The sequence below is a fragment of the Vanellus vanellus genome (assembly GCF_965231255.1).
Source record: "Vanellus vanellus genome assembly, chromosome: 5".
Classification (NCBI taxonomy): domain Eukaryota; kingdom Metazoa; phylum Chordata; class Aves; order Charadriiformes; family Charadriidae; genus Vanellus; species Vanellus vanellus.
In genome coordinates this window covers 18908830-18929428 of record NC_138910.1, presented here as the reverse complement: position 1 = coordinate 18929428, position 20599 = coordinate 18908830, and the positions used below count along the sequence as shown (strand labels likewise).

The 20599-nt window shown below is 49.6% G+C and overlaps 1 protein-coding gene across 1 annotated transcript; it reads left to right on the top strand.

Annotated features, from left to right (window-relative positions):
- The first annotated feature begins 230 nt into the window (after positions 1–230).
- On the top strand, positions 231–19840 carry STK11IP (serine/threonine kinase 11 interacting protein). The gene is made up of 24 exons (XM_082483903.1): positions 231–373; positions 476–678; positions 2786–2860; positions 3166–3261; positions 4206–4313; positions 4518–4589; positions 5565–5694; positions 5879–5982; positions 6446–6535; positions 7575–7616; positions 8113–8280; positions 8575–8656; positions 8765–9130; positions 9310–9500; positions 10472–10582; positions 11425–11620; positions 13142–13636; positions 15129–15244; positions 15433–15530; positions 15722–15900; positions 16158–16242; positions 16693–16775; positions 18289–18515; positions 18837–19840. The coding sequence occupies exons 1-24, from the start codon at positions 319–321 to the stop codon at positions 18975–18977; spliced, it is 3513 nt and encodes a 1170-aa protein (XP_082340029.1). The 5' UTR covers positions 231–318; the 3' UTR covers positions 18978–19840.
- The last annotated feature ends 759 nt before the right edge of the window (positions 19841–20599 follow it).

Genomic DNA, 20599 nt, shown 5'->3' with positions numbered 1-20599 from the left:
CCGGGCCGCCGCCGCTTACCGGTGGGGCGGGCGCTCCCCCGGCGGCGCGGGGCGGCGGCGGCGGCGGGGCGGGGGCCGGGGGGGGCGCGGGCCCCGCCGGGCGGGAGGGGGACGCTGGGGCGGGCTCCATGGCAACCGGATGTAAGCGGCGGCGCTCTAGCCGCGTCGGGCCGCCTCGTTGGTGCGGCGGAAGGGCGCGTCTCTGTGGTAACGCGGAAGTGCGAGGGGCCGGCGGCGGCGCGGGACGAGGCGGGCCGGGCCGGGCCGGGCCGCGGTCACCTCGGCCTCCGCCGCCTCGGTCTCCCCCCTTCCCCACAGATGGCGGCGGCGGAGACGCTGGTGCGCGGCCTGGCGCGGCTGCTGCAGGACGCGGGTGAGTGGCGGGCCCCGCTGGGCTGGGCCGGGCTGGGGTGAAGGCCCTGGTGTTGGGGACAGCGTGACTCACGGCTCGGCCCGTCCTTCCCCTTCCCTGCAGGGGACCTCGTCCTGGACGGCTCCAGCACGCTGACGCTGCTCACCCCCACCCTGCAGCACCTCACGCAGGTCTTCGAGCAGCACCTGGGCTCCCGCAACCAGAACCGGGGCTTCGTGGCCCTGCCCTCGCACCCCGCCGAGACCGCCGCCATCCTCCAGGCGCAGTTTCTCTTCGATGTCCTGCAGAAGACTCACTCCCTGAAGGTCCGTACCTACCGTGGCCAGGGAGGTGAGGGGCTAAGGGGTACTGCAAGGGCGGCCAGTGGAGGGGACAGGTGCAGCTGCCTGCTTCGGAGTGGCCTCCTTTGGTGCCCATTGACCCTGTTTTACGTGCACGCTGTGTGGGTTGGATAGCTCTCAGGGTTGTTGCAGGAAGTCGTAGTTCAGCATGATGGTGTGTAGCTACTTCATCTAGGATCAGCCATGCAACTCAGCGGAAAGTTTTTCAGAGGGGCAGCAGGGGTTAATTATGTTCTGACCTTGGTAAGGTGTTGACATTGTTGGGAAAATGATTATTTCCTGAAATGCTTGAGCAATTCAGGCAGTATCTGGCAGCTGAGCACAGCTGAGTGCTCCCTGAGTGATGATTGACCTGCACGAGGCAGCAGAGCCAGGGTATTTGAGCAGAGCAGTTAGACATTGTATACACCCACTACTCTGTGAACTTCTGCTGCTTTTTTCAGAGTTTTACATGCTCCTGCCTGGGCAGTAGTTCTGATTGATTTTTTTTTTTTTTTTTTTTTTTTTTTCACAACATGGGACATGGCTAGTAACGTGTTCTTGTTCATTTTAAGAAGGCTGTAATAAAGATAAAAGTAAGGAGCTATGGATTCTTCAGAGGACTTTTTGAAAGGTGGCATGTGCTATGAGGCTGCACATGACTATACTTGGCACTGGGGCACTGCTAGGGAGGTAGCAGAGGTGAAATGAGTGTGAAAGGGGAAGGGGAATTAGCAGCTGTGCTGAGGTTCCACACTGGTGCTCAGGATGTGTTGTGGCTGAGCACTGTGGCCTGCGATGTTTTTAAAAGTGTTTTGGAGAGATTATCTAAATGTTGTTGGGAGGGTTTTGTAGCAGTGTGCTGAGGATCAAAATTGGAGTGGGACCCAGAGCCTGTGGAGAAACACAGGTCCTCTGGCAGGAGGAGGCAGGGAGGGATGCTGCAATCAGGAGGATGTTGTGGTGAGTGCTTCTGTTAACTAAAAAATGGGCTTTTTCTGTAACAAGCCTGTAAAGAAGGGGAAGCTACCTATTGTGGTGCGGTAACTGGTGTGTTTGGATAAACTAATAATTTATATCAGCCTGATCAGATCCTTAAGACAGTGGAGGGAGAGGAGACAGTCAAGACACAGAGCAAGGATGGCATCTGAAATAAACTTTGCTAAAACTGGTCGTCAGATCTTCCCAGTGCAAGCTTCCCCTACAAATGGTCCTGTTCAGCATGCCGCATCAGTGTTGGCAGGCAGTGGGCAGTGATTCATTGCTGCCAGGGCTGTAACTGTGGAAGCAGTAGTGGTGACGAGGCCTTGGGATGTCTGTTCTGCACCTGATGAGTCACTTCTGCGTGAATGTGGATGTAGCTGGCAGAGATGGTTTCTCCAGTTGTACTCTGGTGTCCGCAGTGGAAGCGTTAACTATTTCATTACCCACTTTGTCTGAAATACTGTTTATGAACTATCCATAGAAAGCATAAGAAGCAGAATTTCATAAGCTGCTCTGTGGTACGTGGACACAGCCTAACTACCCTATGGTGAAAGAGCCTGTGGCTGCACTACAGAATTGCAAACAGGGGCTTTGCAGGTACCTCAGTCTAATGCTAACAGTGTCTTGGAGACCAACTCTGTTTTCCATTGTGTCTGCTTGTGATTTGCCTTATTGGGCCTGTTCTAGTGAAATGCACATGCACACCTCCCACCAGTGTGCTAGTTCAGCTCAGTTGCTCAATAAACATAGCTCCAGCAGTTAGATTTGTCTTTATTTAGTAGATTTGTTAGCGGTGGCTAATGAGGAATCCAGCTGTCAGAGCTTCCTGTGTTTCACCACGTGGTGAAGCCATGTGGGCCAGGGAGAGGAAAAGGAGCTCTACAGTGTGGCAGACCGTGGTCTTGTTCTAGCTAACATGCTTTTCTCTTTGACCTCTGTTGAAATATGGAGCAAGGAGACAGTGCCGGTACCAGCATCAGGGGAGAGCTTGTTAGCGAATACTCGAGTTGGGCCAGGGCTGTTCAAGGTGCTGCAGTAGGTGCATCAGGAGGGCAGTATTGCAGTGCAAATCAAGCTTGACGTGAGACTTCTTTTCTGATTTCTCTAGCTCATTCATGTTCCAAACTGTGTTTTGCAATCTGCTGTGAAGATCTTCCCTTTCAAGTCCCTCCGGCATCTAGAAGTAAGTATAGGAGGCAGAACTGGCTTTGAGTCTTGCTGTTTGGCTTTTCTTGACTTAGTTTTGTGGTTGCAGAATGCCTTTACTCCTAAAAACTGGGTAGGCTTTTGTGGCTTTCCTAGAAGGCTAAACTCCTGCAACACTTGCTTGGGGTGAAGCTTGGGTATGAGCAAAGGCTGGAGTGTTAGGGAGGGAGGCTCCAGCAGGGAAATGGGAGATCCCTTGCAGGGATGGGTCGGGGATGGCAGCTGCTCTTACACTGTTTTATTTTGATGTATGTTGTCCTTGCTTTCTTATCACTGCTACAGTTGAGGTCTGTCCCTCCACACTGCCTCCGGGGACTGCGATTTGTCTATTCTCAGCTGGAATCTCTAACCTGTTGCAAATGTATCAGTACACTGGAGGTGAGTGTCTCTACACAGCTCGGGGGGGGAAACTGCAGGAGAAAGGCTGTCTTGATCCTACAGACCTTCACACAGGGAAGATGTAGGAGGTGATGTTAACTCTCTTATCAATCCATGTTGTATATAGCAGCTTCTCCCTTCCCCGTTCTGGGGTCCTACTTCTGACTCAGTGTTGAAGTATTCCCTGGTTGGATACACATGTGCTCTGTAGTCTCCTTTTTAGCTGCTTGAAAATTTCTGGCTCCAGCCAATATTCGTATCGGCTACGTCTGACTGTTCTGTGTCTCTGTCTGTTTCCACGTTCAAAGGACTGCAGCTGATTGAGGTTTATTTCATTGTACCTCAGCGGTCTTAAATTAGAGCTGATTATCAAGAGGGAATGCTGTGCCCCAATGTCTTATCTGCACTGGTGCCCAGCAGGTTTCTGAGACGTGAAGGCAAGCTCCAGCTGTGGAGAACTGAGTAGCGTGGGCTGTGCTAGCTGTGGGGCTATGGGCTTCTGTGGCACAGAAGCAACTGCCTGCTGGGGAACAGGAGCTGCTGGTAGGGAGTGCTTTGAGACCTTCTTTTGTCTGCCAGAGCACAAGTTGTTTGGCCAGGGCATGTGCATCTTACTCCTGCTTTGATGAAGGTCTGAAAAAGGTTTTGTTAGCATGAATCTTTGTGTTCAGAACCTACAAAGTGTAACATGTTAGTTTAACTATTGTTACTTGAGTGTAGGGAGCAAAAGCATCTCCCCTTCTTTCTAAATATCTAGCCGTTGAATTCCCACCACTTCCAAATACTTGAATTAGTGACATGAAAGTCATTGCCACTCTAGGCAAGACAGAGTCTGTAAGGCACAATATGCCACCCTTGTTCTAGACTAGCTGTTCTCCTGTGTCCATCTGCTGTTACTGTAACAGCTAGTACTCACCAAGGAATGGCTCCTCACTTCTTCCTAGGAAATCATTTCGGCATGTGGTGGAGATCTGAGCTGTGCTCTCCCGTGGTTGGAATTGCAGACTGTGAACTTCAGCTATAACATGATCACTGCCTTGGATGACTCATTGGTGAGTGGGGCATCCTTCCTGCGTGACTGAGGGGAAGAGAGATGATCACAGCCAGGAACTGGGCCCTCCTTTACTGATGGTCCTAGGTCTGGGTGGGAGGGAGCAGACAATGTTAATTTTGCTCGCCTCTCCCAGCAGGACAGGGTTTCCATGCTGCAGTGAAGATATCTGTAGGATCTGATCTGGTATTTTTTTGTCCTTCAGCAATTACTGAATGCTTTGAGAATCTTGGATTTGAGTCACAACAAGATCCAGGATTGTGAGCACTATCTAACGGTGAGTATCTTAGGCTGAGCACCAGAGTTTCCTCATATGGAGAGGACGCTGCTAAAGTTCTGTAATTATTGACCATGTGCCCGCTAGGCGAAGTATAACAAAAGCAATTGGAGACGTGGCCCAGCAGGCATGTGATTTAGAGCTAGTGCGTGCAGCCTTGAAACTGTTCTCCTGTATGTGCAGCCCCTGTGCCACTGAGGCAGAGAAGGCAGTGTTCCTCATCCGCTCTAAGACAGGGAAGTTAGCTGTATGTATCACTTGGCACTCCAGTGGCCTAGTGCTAAATACAGTGATACATACAGTGTACACTGTACGTACAGTCGCACATGCAGTGTGCAGTCCATTGTGGCCAAGACTTCGCTGCAATATATGCAGTGGGTGGGAATTACATAGCCAGGAATGGGGCTGTAGAGACTTGCTGTTCGGTTTGTCCAGACTACCAGTAGCATTTCCTTCTTGCTCTTAGAAATCTCCTGTCAGTTGCTTTAGAATGGTGGTAGTCCATCACAGTGGCATGTGCGTCTCTGGGGAATGGCACTGAAATGCATGCTCTGCTGAGCTAGATCTTCTTTTATGAGAAGCAATGGAACAGCTTTTCATGGAGTTGGTGGGTCTCACGATTATCATTCACCATCGTGTTTGGGAAGGTAAGAAAGGGCTGCTTTTGGTAGTTCAGTCCTTTTGCTGAGGCAGGGGGTCCAGCCCCTTCCTGTGCACCATTGAAGTTTATGAGGAAGGAGAAAGCTGCTCCTAGCAAATTTTGTAAAGCAGTTAGATCATGCTGAGTGCCCCTAGACAAACCACTCCAAATGTGAATGTTGAAGTCTTGCTGCAGAAATAACCTTGAGAAACTCTCTTGTTAAGTGATGTTGGTGGGATTCAGAGAGTGGTAGGGATAGTGGCCTGTCTTGAGTCCAGTGTCAGGCTTTGAGCTAAGGTCCCAATTGATCTGCTGCTGCTCTTCTCTCTGAACAGACCCTTACAGAACTAGAGTACCTCAATCTGGCTTATAACTTCCTGTCCAAGGTGCCAAACCTTGGCATCTTCAGCCGATCCAAGCTGGTGACTCTTATCCTGCGCAACAATGAACTTGACAGCATTAATGGTGAGCCCGCAAGGGAGGAGCATTTCTGAGTTTGAGGCCTTTCTCTCTGCCTCGAGGAGGAACAGAACTTGAAATCTTGGGCACAGCTATTTTTACTAGGGTTCCATTTTGGGGGAGAGGGGTAGGTGGGAAGTTCTGAAGTTATATCTTTTAGTGTGCTGATGGCTTCTTGCTGTGTTTGCAGGGGTCGAACAGCTAGTGAATCTGCAGCACCTCGATGTGGCCTATAATCTGCTGCTGGAACATGCCCAGTTGGCACCATTGTCCACTCTGCACTATATAAAAAAAGTAAGCACAAAGCCTGATGGATTGGTGGATTAGAGATATCATGGTCAGGGGGTGCAAGGTGGAGACTGGTAAGAAGAGAGTTTTGAAAGATCGACTCAACTCTTGAGCATTCAATTTTAATGCGGGAAGCTGATGGTGGAGCCTTGGAGAGACACCTGTATTTCAGCCTTCTTTTTTGGTGACCCCTGCTCAAGCTAACTGTTTTCCATATATTCATCCCCTTTCCAATTTTAATACCATCAAGTTCAGTAAAGATCCTCCCCTAATCCTGTTGTGGATTTGTGTGTTCAGAGAAGTCTGAAGGAGGATAATTGCAGTCACTATAGTGCTTGTGAAGGAAGACAGCCTGCAAAGGACTGTTCTTTCAACACTTCTCAGAGATAAAGCCTGAAGCCTGCAGGCAGATTAGGTCAGGGTGTAGACTATTGTTTCTAATAACAATTTCTCTATTTCTCCCATCCAGCTGCATTTAGAGGGCAACCCATTATGGTTCCATCAAAACCACCGGTCTGCAACCCTTGCACACGTGTCTCCGAGGGCAGCCTCCTCCAATGTGAGTATTAGCTGCATGCCTTCTGCCCCTGCTGTTGAAGGTGTAGGATGTTCTGACACTCATGGGCAAATGAGAGGAAAGAATTTCATAAATCTGGAAATTTATTCCAGTGATGTAACAGTGGGGATTGTTTTATGGGGTTTTTTTCCAGGTAGAGTAGTTTATCTTTAAATTTTTATGTGGTGTGCTGGCCAGGGCAGAGAGTTGAATACTGATCTCAGGTTTGCAAGACCTCAGATCTTAATATGTCTTCACTGTCTACTTTATCAGTTCTACTCACTGATGGTCCCAAAACTTTACTCTGTTCCTGCTAAATAGTGACTGTATAGGAACTCGCCATCTCTGCTCCCCCTTGCCAAATTACATACTCCTTTGACAACTGTGGCCACCTCTTTCTTTCTCCCCATCACTCTGCTCTCAGCTAGGTGTCATCAATGTTTCCCGTGCGCTCTCGTGCTTAGGTCAATTCTTGGTAATGTGATTTTAAATAAAGAAGCCAGCAAAGAAGGCATCCTGGAAATTTAGCAAAGTAAACTTGCTTGCTAAGGGTCAGAGGTGTTCCAGAGCTGGTCTGCCCTTCAGGTTAGTAGCAAATGGCTGGATTCACTGTCTTCAGACTGCATCTTGAAACGAGGTTTCACTGAGCTTAAGTTACTGGAAGCTAGGCAGACTCAGGCTAGAAGTAGGATATAAGCTTTGAGGTGAAAGGAGTACCTTTCAAAACAGTTCGTGCATTGTTGCAGAGCAATGTATTATATCTCTTCCGTGAACTGTCTTGGATACTTTTCCGGGAGTCGTAAAGTCTGTAAACAGGAAAACCACAATGGTCCCTTCTGGCCTTATATGCTCTTAGGTCAGGTAGCTGCAACTAAAGGAGTGATGGATAGGCAGGAACAGGGTTATTTCTGGTAATCTTTGCAGTTTTGTGCCAGGGATCCCAACCCTAGGGTGGCCTGAAGGGGAATAGGAGTCAGCAGATGTTGTCCTGAGTATGTGCCAGCCAAGTGGAATCTGACTGCAAATGGGTCTCTAATTACAGTTCCTCTTGGATGGGGAGCCACTCTCTTCCTCAGACCTTATGGTAAGTACAGTTGCTGTAAACTGATCTTACTGGCTTTGGGAGCGGGAACTCTTGACAGGTTTTTGCATTGTCATGTGTCCCGTTAAATCTGTATGGGCTACCTTGACTCTGACACAGTTCATTTTGGCTCAGTCCATGCTGATTCTTAGTAATTGTTGGGACTGGTCAGTGTAACTTATTCTGTCCTATGTAGCCTTGTAGGACTTGGAGCCTTGCCTGTTTCCTTTTCAGGTCCTGTCTGGCAGTTGACACTTGAATTAGGCGTCAACAAAACAAACAGTTGTCAGTTTCCCATCTGCTGCTTTTAAGAAAGGCAGAGATTGAGTGGTCCTGATAAACAATACAATCAACCAGGCAGGACTTGTTTTTACCACTTCAACTGAGATGGTGAAAGTTTGGGGTGAGGGGCAGGGAAGTTGTCAGCTTTGCTTGTGGCTTGGTTACCTTTGTTCCCCCTTTGCACTCAGCAGGCAGCTTTCTCTTCTTTTGGCTTTAGCACCTTCCAAGACTTGTGCAAAGTGTATCACAGTCCATCCACACTTCTACCTCAGAGAAGACCGTGCTGGACCGTAGTGCTCTGGACAGTTCTTGTGCCGCAGACTTCAGCGACAGTCAGTCCCCAGCAGAGAATGTGGCTGTCAGGCTTCCTCGAAAGAAAAGCAAGGTCTGGAACTGAGATAGCTTCTTAACCATGTAGCTGGCATGTTGGGTGAAGAAGCTGCCTTGGCGTGAAAGCATCCTGCTGTGGGATGTGATCTTGTACAGACTGCCTGGTGCTGAGCCTCTATTCTGCTGTGTGTTAGGAAGGGGTTGGGCTTAATGTCAGTCTTGATATACTGTGACAAATGTTTCATGGTGTGCTCCTGCACTGTAACAGCTATGAACCCTTCAGCCCCTCATCAGATGCTGTTTTGGTTGTTCTGGTGCTTCCCAACTATTCTTATCCTGTGTGTTCCAGGGAAAAGTCAAAGTGCGCAGAGCGAGCATTTCAGAGCCCAGTGACACAGAACATGAGCCCCAGGCTTTACCTCTCTCTGCTGGTGAGGCTTATCTTCTTCCTCAGTAACACAGCAGCTGAACTGCCTGCAGTCAGAGAAGTGCTCTGGCGTGGTGACTGTTTCCTTATTTCCCAAGTTTTCTCTCTGCAGGCCTGGTCCTACAGCATCAGAAGGAGATGAAACGCTTGGATAGCTTCAGAGATCGCTTCGGTGTTGACTGGCTGCAGTACAAGAGACACCTGGAAGAGCATGACCAAGTACCTGTTATCTGCCGTAGCCGTTCTGCAGATGAGATAGCAGGCAGACCTGCTGCAATGGACTTACAGAGTGAGAGCTCTGACCCAGAGCAAGGAAAACCCCAAGTATCCCAGAAAGAATCTTCTCCTCCTTTGGATGATACTGAGAAGGAGGAAGAGCCTGAAGTACAGCTGGAAGAGACTGTGGATGGAGAACAGATAGGAGAGGAGGAGGCAGATGAGCTAATGCTGGGGGAGGAAGAAGAGGAGAAGCCAGAAGGTAAACGGGTCCTTTCACCGCTGTTTGAGGGCTTGGGTGATGATAGAATAGGTGGATCAAATGTGATACCCCTGAAGCTTTATCATGCTGCCCAGTATTGTGGGAATTCTAAGGGCTTGGGCCAAGCAGGCCTGAAGACCTGCTGTGTGTACTGACCTGTACTGTGTCTTGTTCGGCAGTGGACCTTTGCCAGCCAGTGCTGGTAAGCCAAATAGAAGGGGAAGGGGACCCAGAGCCAGACTGGATCTTCCTGCGAGTCACAGCTAAGCATGTGGTTGAGGTGGAACTGAAGGCTGCCAGAGTCCTCCACAAGCTGGAGCTGAAATGCCTGCAGAAGGTGGAGACCTCCGAGATGAACTGGAAGAGGATGGTGAGTTACACCTCTGTGTGAGTCTTTGGCATTTTACTCCATGTGTGGGCCAGCATTCTGGATTCGGGCTTCTGGCAGAATACCCTGCAGGTCTTCTCCTAGCTCCTGCAAAGCTTGATTGATTGGGCGTCTCTTCTGCCCAATGCATGTGTATCTAACAGCATCTGTATTGCTTAGATTACCTGTGATAATGCAGCAGAAGCCAGCACCAATTCTGTTCCAAAGCTGGACTTAAAAAGACAATGGTTGGACTTGTTCCAGTGTGCAAGAATGAGAGAATTCTCAAGAGGAGCCTGACTGAAATGGAAACCTCTTTCCCATCCATTCCTCACTTGGATATCACCCTGACCTTGGAGCACTGTTTGTGGATTGCACTTTTCCTTAGGCAGCGCAGCACTGAGCCTAGTGTGATGTTTAGAAAGCGACTGGTATCTCAGTGGGCAGTTTTCCATCTGCTCTAGGTGCATGCTTCAGCACTATCAGCCCTATCTTGCTTTTGTGGTTCTCTAGAAAGGGAGTTTGGAAATCTCTTTTTCCTTGTGTTAGGATTTTTAACATTCAATGTGTGCATAGACATGTTCCCAGGCTCCTTTAATTCTGTTTTCCCCAAAAGCTCCAACTCATTTTTTTCTTCTGCCCTTGTACCTCTTGAATGTTTCATATTCATATTCAGCGTCATATTCTGCTGAAATACCTTAATGAAAAGGTGTTTTGTTTGAAATGCTTTGTTCTGGGCCTTAAAACTTACTGTTGTCCTCAGCACTTATGAGTTATTTATTTATTTATTTATTTATTTATTTATTGCTGCCCTTTTTACCAGGCTTCCAAACGCTATCAGCTATGGAGGGCTACTCAAGGCTTACTAAATTAAGTGCTTGTAGGGCCACGTTTCAGCCAGTTGCAAACTCATGTAGTCTGCATACTGGATGCTGCACCCTCTTTCTGGAACTGGTGTTCTCTGTCTCCTGCAGGACCTGGAGCGCGTTTTCCCTGTCCTCACGTTGCACTTCAGCTACATTCGCAAGGACCGGCAGAAGCGCAAATACGTGGTGCTCGACGACTGCCCAGAGCAGTGTCTAGAGGTAGGGGAGGCTAGAGGGGGAAGCCTGGGGAGGGGAATATATGTTACTGGAAGGCACTGAATTCTTCCAGCCAGCACAGAGGTCCTGTTCTCAAAGCACATCCACATCTGCTGCCCTGTGGCAGCCCATGTCTGGCTTGTAAGCTCAGGATTTCTCCTGCTGCACAAATGACCTGTGGAGGGCCCTGTGAGCATGGCCATGGGCAGTGGAGCTCCTGGAGCAAATGACCTGTGGAGGGCCCTGTGAGCATGGCCATGGGCAGTGGAGCTCCTGGAGCATAAAGAGTGCTCACAAGGAGAAAGCCTTGCAGCTTTCTCCCTCCTGGGGAGAGAAGTTAGTAGTCAAGTTAGTGATCCTTATTACGTTGGCACATGCACAACAAGTATTTCCTGGGTACTGAGTGATACGCTAGCCTGGGCTTAGCCCTCTGGACAGTGAGAGCGTCAGTGCTATGGCAGCTCTGGTCTGCACAGCTGCTGTAGGGGCTCTGGTCTCAAATGCAAGTATTTTTCTTGAGGTACTCTTGTTTAAGTACATTTAAACAAGTTGTTGCAGGGAAGGCGCAAACACGTGGGACCTTTGAGATCAGAGTTCCAGGGAGAGCCTGTCAACATGTAGATATAAGGCAAAACCAAGTTCTCTTGGTCTTCTGCAGTGAAGCTCCATGCCCTTGGCAAGTCTTGCACAAACTGGCTGTTGGCTGGGAAATGGCCCTGCACCCCTCGCACTCCGAAATGCTCTAATGAGGCATGTGAGGAGACTCGCTGATGTCAGAGGCTTGCTTTTATTAGGATGGTTATAGCTGCCTGCTAGCACTCTTTTCCCTGTGCTGCTGCTTTTAGTGTGTCCTTGAAGTGTTGTCCCCAGCTGTTGAGGAGAATCGGCGAAATCAGGACCAGGAGAAGGGATCCACGAAGCTCCAGTGCCTGAAATGCAAGCAGGAGTTTTCGCAGTCCCTGGCTCCCTGGCATCAAGGTCCCTATCCGTCAGAGGTTGGAGATGCCAAAATACTGGAGACCCTAATTGCCTCAAATCAAGGTAGGATGTAGTGCTCAGAAAAAGGATGCTTGCTGACTGCCAGAATGGCAGCTGTGGTGCAGAGTGTGGAATGTATAGGAGAGAGTGATGTCTTGGCTGTACTGGAATTAAAACCTGTTGAGGGATGTACTCTCACTTGGCCCACTTGGACTGGGGAGAGCCTGCCTTGTAAACTGGGAGGAATAAGCCACTATTTTAAGGTTAAGCAAACAGCACCCCTGTTGTGGGTGGCCTGGGGTCTGGGAGAACACAGGGGTGCTGGAAACTGCAGGTGGTCCACAGAAATCTTGACGTCTGGGAGAGGCCGTAAAGGTCATGTAATCTCTTGTCCTGTTGAAACCGTAGTTAATTCTGCCACAGAGACTAATTTGTTCTAAAGGGCTTTTGCTAACAGAGGCTTCTGGGGAATCTGCTCCAGTATTTCAGGTAAAACTTTGGCTGTTAAACATCAGAAAAACAACTGGAATGCTAACCTAAGTCTCCCTGGCTGTGATCTTAAGCCCATTCTTGCTCCCCTTATGGGGAATGATTTATTCCTCTCTTTGTACTTGAGAGCCATTGTTCTCCCTCTGTGACTAGTCCTGTCTTCTGTCCTCTAGACTAAATAAGCTCAACTCCCTAGATAATTTGCTTGTCAGTCATATCTCATACAATGCAGTTATTCTTGCTGGTCTCCTTTGTACTCTTTCCCATTTGTCCACATTTTTCTTTGGGTGCCTGAGACTAGATGTGGTATTTTGGCTGAGGTATGGCTAGTGCTGAACAGGCGTCTTCTGATTGCCGAGTTTTTCAAAGCTTGGTTAATGATTGAAGTGGGGAGTCCCCAGTCTTAGCTCTGAAGATGCTGCTTGTTTTGACAAAGTATCCTGGGATAGAAATACTGCAGTGAGGGCAGAGGTGCTGTCCTGGCTGCAGCACTTCCTTCCACCCTAGGACACTCCCCATCCCCTGCCCCCACAAGGGTAGTGGGAGTCCCAAGATCCAGCTGAGTATCTGCTCTGGTGTGGGTGAGGGGAGCATCAAGAATTGGGGACAGGAGGGATGAGGACAGCTGGAGAGGGGACACAGCATGCTTGTGGTTTGGCTGGCTAGAGGATAAACCAAGCTGGGGATGGATGTGGCTAAAGAAGTTTGGATTGACTGGTCATGAGCTTGGGCTTCAAAGGCTATGTGAGCACTTGTGGGTATGAAGTGGAGGAAAGTCAGGAGCCAAAGCCCTGATGTAGTTTTGGTTGCAACTATGGCACACGCTGGTCACCCTAAAACTGAGTAGAGCTGTTTCAGGTGGATGTTGGCAGTGATCCAGAATTTCTTAGGGATGTGTTGAGGGGAGGTGTGTAGGATGTGATTCTGAACAGAGTTGCTCGACGAGCTGCTCAAGTCAGACCTATTGTCTACTTTGAAAGGGATGGTTTGTGGTTTGCAGAGATTTAAAAAAAAAAAAAAAAAAAAAAAAAAGTAAAATCTTGTTGTGGGAGAGCTATTCCGTTTTTTCTCTATCTGTGACGAAATCTTCCACAGGTACTGCAGCAGCTGGTGTGCCCATAGCCTGTCCCAGTTGTTCCAGTGACCATGTGGTTATCCTGCCTTCAGAAGTGTGCTCCAGCACACCTTTGCCACCTGGCCCCGATAGCACAAGTGAGGACCTGTCAGACTCTATCCTGGAGGGAGGCAGCCAGCAGGAGGGCCCAGAGGAAGCGCCTGCCCTGGCCAGTGAGAGTGGAAAGTTCTACATCGGCGGGGAAGACAGCTCAGAGATGGATACCAGCAATAGCACCAGGACCCCGGAGCTGAGTGGCGAGCACGATGGCATTCTCCATTCCAGCTCCCGCAGTTTAGATGGGGGCTGCGGGAAGAAGGAGCTGGGCATGAAGAGCCAGTACTTGTCCCTCAGCCACACGGACACCAATGGGGGCAGCTTGATGGGGAGCTACCGCTACAGTGTTTCTCGTGGGCCCACTCCTTCCCAGCTCTCTTTGAACTCCGAGTCCGAGGAAACATGGAATCTCAGTCCCTGTGAGTATATAGGAGCTGTGCGGGGTTTAGGGGTGTGCACAGCTTGGTGTTGGGCTCTGTTACTGGTGCTTGCAGGGTGCACTGCCTTCTGTTTAATGGGGAAAGGGGGTCATCAAGCACAAGCAGCAGTGACCATGGTTCTTATGAGCAGAGTTTTTCATTCCCTTCTCTGTTCAATCCTTATGCCTGAAGGTAGGGAAAACTGAGTCAGCCCCTAATCCTTAGTATCGCTCAGACTCTGAGTAATAGGGTCTTGTTCTGGGAGCTGCACCACTCAGTTACAAACACTAGGTTCCTGTGGCACCAGTGAGCTGCCAGCTGGAGCATTACCTTTGGAGAACAATATGCATAATTTTCTGCATTTATTCTCTGGCTTAAGTGCAGTGTGAGGCTGGTGTGTTGGTAGGAAGCTCTGGTTAGTTGATCCACAGTTATTTATGCTTTCCTCGGTCATCTTTGTGAGCTTCAGGTGACAAAGCCTGTCCGAAAGCAGAGACTGTGTGATGGTTATCATGCAAGATAGCAGTTACTAGGAGGTCCACAAATGCTTTCTGTGAAGGGCCTTGGGTTTCTCATGTAGCAGACTGCCTTTGGTTAGGCATCAGCTTGTGATTTACAGAATGACTGAAGTTGGAAAGGAGCTATGGAGGTTATCTGGTCCAGCCCACCAAGTGACTCTACTGCAACTGCAGTCTAGTCCTGATTTGAAAACCCATCAGCTTCTCGATCTATAGAGATCTCCCCCAGCCTTTCAAGACTGCCATACCTCTGAAGAGGAGTTGGTATGGAACCAGTGTCTAGGATTGCCGTGTTCAGTCTTGTATGCTTGAAGTGTGAGAAATAAAGCAGTCTGTTGATTTGAGTCAAATCACAAGGTCCCAATTTAAAACTGAGCCCATTAAAAAGTTCCTGCTGAGGAGAAGTTGATTAGTGTAATGTTTCTGGTAGAGAACAGGCTCTGCTGGGAAGTGTGTACTCTTGGGCAGTATCATGGCTATTGTATAAATTATTTGGTCATACAATTGCTTGACAAGCCTAATTATGTCCTTAAGCAGTTTTATTGGTGTCTTCCTCAGTCCCCTTTAACATTACCACAGTCAAAGTCAAGATTTTAAAAAGCTGACCTGAGCTGACACCAGCTGAAATGAGAAATGTCTTTCTGACTTAGTGATAAAGAATTGCTCTCCTGACAAACCTGGTAGCAAAGTGGTGTCCTCCTGTGACTAAAGAGCTGAGTATAGGTTGAAGATGGATTAGACCAAAGCTTTGTATGTCTGAAGAAGCGAGTGTTGGAGTGATGGAGTCCTCTCATGTCTCCACATTGAGACCTGTGGCCTGGAAAGCCCTGGCTTTGGATCTTTGTCTTGAGGAGAGACTTGATGGAAGCAGGTTTGCAGAGGGGAGTGATATTGCTGTCCTAGTGCCAGTCTGCATGCTTAGGCAGCACCTGGTCAGTGGGCAGAGTGTCCATCCTACCCTTTGCTCTCCTCAGCTGTAAATGGCATCCTGAACACAAGGGACTTCCGTGCTGTGGATCACCGCCTGAAGCTGTACCTGGACATGGAAGTTTTTGAGGGGAACGCTGAGGAGTTCCAGTGCTTCCTCAAGGTGAGATCCTGCAGCACCACTCTTGCAGCTCCTTGGCTGTCCTTGCCATCCTGCAAGTTCTGCTCTGGGGTGGCATCCCAGAGACTGGGGGGGATGAAGGGAGCTGAAGCATGTTTAAGTTCGTCCTTTCTGTTGGTGAACGGGCAAGGGGCAGACCAGTACTATGACCCACCCTGTCTGTGCTCTAGGTGGTCGTGGTGAAGTTTGGTCGACAAGGAGAGTTCCTCTCAATCCTGGTTGCCTCTGATCTCAAGATTTATGTGCTGGAAGTCACTGGGGCTATCAGGTGAGGAGAACGGTGGCAAGTGAGACCCTGCAGCAAGGGTGCGAGTACTGGGTAGTGCCAGCCTGTGCTAGCCTTACCCTGGAGGTGTGGTGACATGCAAAGGCTCTTCTGCCAAACCCCCCTGCTGCCATCTGATGTGGGAGAGGAGATGGGGCAGCCTGCTGCAGCTGAAGGCTGTGCTCTGTGATTAGGGGACAACCTGCAGACTGGCTGAAGAAGAATGACTCTCACTACCTGTCTGATATTTCCCATCTGGAAGTGGGACTCTGCCACCAGAGCTTGCGAATGGAGTTTGAGAACCCAAAAGCCTCCTACAATCTGCTGATCCGGAACCAAAGCTGCTGTGACCAGTTCCTGCAGACCTTGACATGTAAGAGTAGAGCTGTAGTGGGAGCTGGGGGTTGGGGAAGAGGATTTGGAAGATCTGCTCTCAGAGAGCTACCAGCAGAGCTGCAGTTGGATGTATGCTGGAAATTCACTTCTTGCCAGCTCAGAAAAAAGTTGGGAGAGAACCCCACTGGCATCGTAACTTCTGGTGCTTCTCTGTAGACTAGAGAACCACCCCAAGCTGTTATGTACTACCCTTGGGCTTGCAATAAAATACACCTACCTTCTCCCCCTCTTTAGATCTCATGCGAGAGCTGCCTGCTAAGCACAGGAGTAAGGTGAAGGAAATTCCCACTGTGGAAATGAATCCACAACATTGGCTATGGTAAGAACAGCCTCTGAGAGGTTGGGGTTTTGGATAGAAGAGGATGTCTGCTTGCCCAGCAGTGCCTGGGAAGTGTAGTGCCCAAAACAAGGCAGCACGGGAGGCGGCACTGCTGGAGTGGCAGCCAGGCCTATGTTATAGGTTTAAGGCAGCTGGCTCAGGTGCCTGTCACGGACTGAGCCAGGCAGGGCAACTCCAGGCTTCCTGGAGGAGCCTGAGCAGAAGGTAATGGAGGGAGGAAAAGAGGGCAGCCTCCTCCCTTGCAAGAAGTATTTGGTTCCTAGCTGGCAAGGTGGTGGGCAGGGTAACAGGAGAGAAGAATTTTGCAACATCTGGAAGCGATGAGTCCCTCCCTTCCCCAAGGAGACAGTGAACAGTGGCTAGCTCACAGCAAACCTAGACTGGAAATGGAATGCTTCCTTGATCGGCTTGCTGTTGTATCTCCTCCAGGCCTCTGCTGGACTCCAAGACCACAGATGCTGCCGCTGCAGATGACACTTGTTTCTTCTACCTGCTGGCCTACCTGATCCAAGGTACAGGAGATCTTAGTGGCCAGGTTTCCCACACCTTGTGCTGTCTGCTTGTGTTTTTAGTGTACAGCCTCTGGGAAGGAGCTGGGCCATTGGTCTGGCAGTGAGATGGGGTGGGGGGGGTGGGTGAGGGCTCTTCTTGCTGTTGAGATGTGTAGGATAGAAGCATGCTTCTTTGTATATCTCCAGTGAGTCTCCCAGCCCTTTTCTGCATGGAAGTCCAGGCTCTAGGGAGCAGTTGGTCTTGCACACAAGGTTTGGTGACAACTCAGAATGGTTTCTGAGAAGATTGAGATTATGTAAGGGCTGGATTGTTGCCCTGAACTGAGGGAAAGATGAGGGGTCATATTCACAGCTGGTTTGTGTGAGGAGCTGAAAGGCTCCTTGGGTTGGGAAAACAGAAGCAGGTGTCTGAGATAGTAGGACAGGAGCAGTCTGCTGGAGGCCATCAGGTTCTGTTCCAGGACTTACTGAGGGTGAAATGTGCTGAACCTGGGATTTGAGTCTTCAATGAACAAATCCAGTGTTTTCTCGTCTTGGGTCACTGGAAGAAGCAACCTAGCTGTTAATCACATTCTGACCAGTTTTTTACTGTTCTTGCACCCTTGTTCACCACTGGCCATTGGGGAGGTATGAGAGAACAAGAATCAGAAGGAATCTGTGGGAAGTATGTTTATTGGTCTCCTCAAGCTGAACAAATAGCCTGTGGGAGGCAGAAATTAAAGTGTGTTTTTCTTAATCTACAGTTTTCTCCTTTTTTAGAGTATGGTGCCCCAAACTGTACACAGTTCCAGCTGAGACTTCATTGCCAAGTAGACAGGACTAATTAAACATCCCATTTCTGATATTCCTACTAATTCCCAAGAGTGAGATGTGACGAGAAAAGCAACATGTTGCTGTAGCAGCTTGTGATCCCCTGTGACCTCAGCCAGTTCTGCTAGTGGTTCCCTATTTCTGTGCATCGGAGTTATTCCCAAGTTCTAGTGCTTTTCATTTGCATCCACTGAAATCAGCTGGATGATATTTATGCTCCCTACAGTTTATCAAAACTACTTTGCTTCCTGTCATACTTACGATGCATCCCAACTTGGTATTGAACTTTGTGTACTGTCTGCTCCAACCATCACATATCTGCAGCCAGAAAAACTCAAGCCAAAAAAGGCGGCCTTTTAGCTGAAGCTGCTGACTTTTAACTAAGGAGTAGTAAAGTGTTGTTTAAGAGGTCAAAGGACTCAAGTGTCTTTTCCTGCCTCACATGAGGCCATGGGCTGGACAAGGCTTGCTGGGTGGTGGTCTTTCATATACATGCTCCTGCAATGAGCTTGGATAACCTGGTCAAGCCCAGCCACGTTTAGCTACCCTGCTCCCCCTCTTCAGTCAGGAAGCTGGATAAGGCTGTTCACCCAGTTACTGTTGCTGGAAAGGATTTCCCTAGGGGAGGAATGGAAAGCAAAGCTGGTTCTGTGGTGACTCAGGCTCTCAGCAAAGCCTCTTGTATTCCCTCGTATCCTTTTAGGGGCATCTGCTTTCCCTGTGACCCTGCTGAGCACCCGAAGCATGCTGTTTCTGCTGGAGGAGAATCACCAGTGGCAGGTGCAGCGCTCCTTGGATGAAGACCATGAGGCAGAAACGCCTCCTAGGAGCAACATCCAGTTGAAGGAGAAGCAGCCAATCAGCAGTATTAGCAATGTCATAACCTATCGCCTCTGTCCTTGTGACATCAAGCTGATGCTTTATGATGAGGTAACCAGGAGGTGGTCATGGGGCACACGAGATGCTGGGGGCTGGATTGTGCTCAGATCCTGTTCCTGCCAAGAGTGTCTTGGGGCTGTTATCTCCCATCCTAACCTAGGGCCTTGCACCACAGAGGCAGGGGAGCACAACCAGTTGCTGCTATACAAAAGTCATGCAGGGACACTACCACGGCTGGCAGCAGAGAGGGAGAAGGATGTCACTTAGGAACTGGGAGGAGCTGGCAGCTGCGCTGGGCAATAGTGGCTCAGGGCTGATCAGTGCCTTTGAGGCTAGGCCCTGCTCATCGGCCTCCTTTTTCCTCCCTCCCAGGTGCTGAAGGTGGAGAGCACTTGGCACATCCGCACAGAGTGCCCTGAGCTCCTGGTAGAGTTGGTGGAGTGGATCCGTGGGCCCTGGGAAGAGATGTTCTCAATCGAGCTACGGAAGGCTGTGTACGAGGGACTGGAGTGAGCTTGCCAGCTGTAGGCCGGCTGGACTTGGAGTCAAGAGTGCTGCTGTGCTGGCAGTGGTGCAGAAGTGTCTCCTGCCCCCATCTGACCTTGCTGTCCTGTGGCCTCTGCTTTCTACTCTACTCTTGCCCCTGGCCCCTTTTGGTGAGGAGGAGGGGAGCACACAATGGTCCAGACTGCACAGTCACTCGCTTGCACCGGGCTGGCCGTGGAAGGAGGAGGCGAAGAGTGTTCCCTGTAATACTGCATAAGCTACACCGAGTTTTAAGTTAGCAGTGTCTGCTAGTCTCTTTCAGGGTCATGTGGAGTGTCAGTGAAGGAAGAGGGGAGCCCGGCCAGAGCATGTTCAGTGGGACATGCAGTGGTATTAGGCAAACAGCAGGCCAGAGGCAGTTGGGTACTGTGATGTTTCTAGCAGGTATATTTGCTGCCTTCCTAGCTGTCTTGGAACAGCTGCCATTATCTGTGGCTGGGTTGGTTTTGGTTGTGTGGTGTTTTTTTTTTTTTTTTTTCTTTTTCTCCCCCTCCCTCTTGTCCATGGCTTCCCTAAAGCTGCCTGCTTCAAACAGGAGCCTGATTGCACAAGGGGATGAGGTATGTTGTACTAATAATCCCACAGAAAGCCCTTACCTGCCTGCCTGGCGCGGCATGGCTCAGTCTGCTGCTGTAGTCTTTCACTGTCACTGGGGAGGGAGAAGCTGTGAGGCTCTTAGCACAGCAATTGTTGCTCATCGCTTAGGGGTCAGGACCCTGGTGGGCACTGGCAAGTAAAAGTGAGGCTTAGGCTTTTCTGAGCAGTCCAAAAGCAAGAGTCTATTTTAACATGAGTTTTACTATTTTCTATTGTAATAAAAGCTTATATTTATTGAATTGTCACACTTTCCTTGTTGCGTCCTCTTGCACTGCATAATGTCTTTGCAAGGTCTTGCATACTAGCTTTGCAGCAGCCTCAAGGGTTCCCACCATCATCTGTCAGGGTTCGAGCCATTCTCCCCTTCCTGTTCAGGGTGGATGCTGATGGGCCACTAGACTAATTTCCACCTGCCTGGCTCCCAAGCAGGAACCAGGAACAAGGAACAAGACCCAAACAGGATTAGACTGACAGAAGGTACTGGTTGTGTTGTCCTCCTGTGACAGTTGCCTTCAGGTGAGCATCCTGTGGGCTTCCAGCCCCAGCAAATTGTACAGGCTGTACAGGCCCATGGAGGCATGCCTTGCACAGGAGCTGTGGCTGCTGAGGAGGTGGAAGCACCTGCCCCAAGGTTCTTCCCTGTAGCAGGCTTTACCTTGTCTCAACCTCTCCTGCACAGTTACATGCACCTCAAAAAATGCTGCTGCCTGGCCTGGCCTTGCTGTGTCACAGGGTCTCTGCACTCTGCCCAGTGAAGAGCAGGTGGAGATGCTGTGTGTGGCGTTTTGATGCAGTTGAAGTTCCCTGTGGGGGTGAGCAGAAATGGAGCTGTTACATTAAGGTGCTGCCAGGTGGGATCTGATACCCCAAGCAGGGACCTTTACTTTTCCCAGAGCAGTGTCTCTGTCTTGCTATGAGTGTTCAACCCACAGTTTCAGGGCAAGTTTTCCGGCTGCTGAATCCTTAGTGACAAAACCTCTATTTTGTGTCAA

Bases quoted from the DNA above. Each gene is read 5' to 3' on its own strand.
- STK11IP (XM_082483903.1), top strand. From the start codon at position 319: ATGGCGGCGGCGGAGACGCTGGTGCGCGGCCTGGCGCGGCTGCTGCAG. The intron at 3,262-4,205 runs GTGAGTGTCTCT...ACTTCTTCCTAG, and splicing joins AATGTATCAGTACACTGGAG to GAAATCATTTCGGCATGTGG. The intron at 4,590-5,564 runs GTGAGTATCTTA...CTCTCTGAACAG, and splicing joins ATTGTGAGCACTATCTAACG to ACCCTTACAGAACTAGAGTA.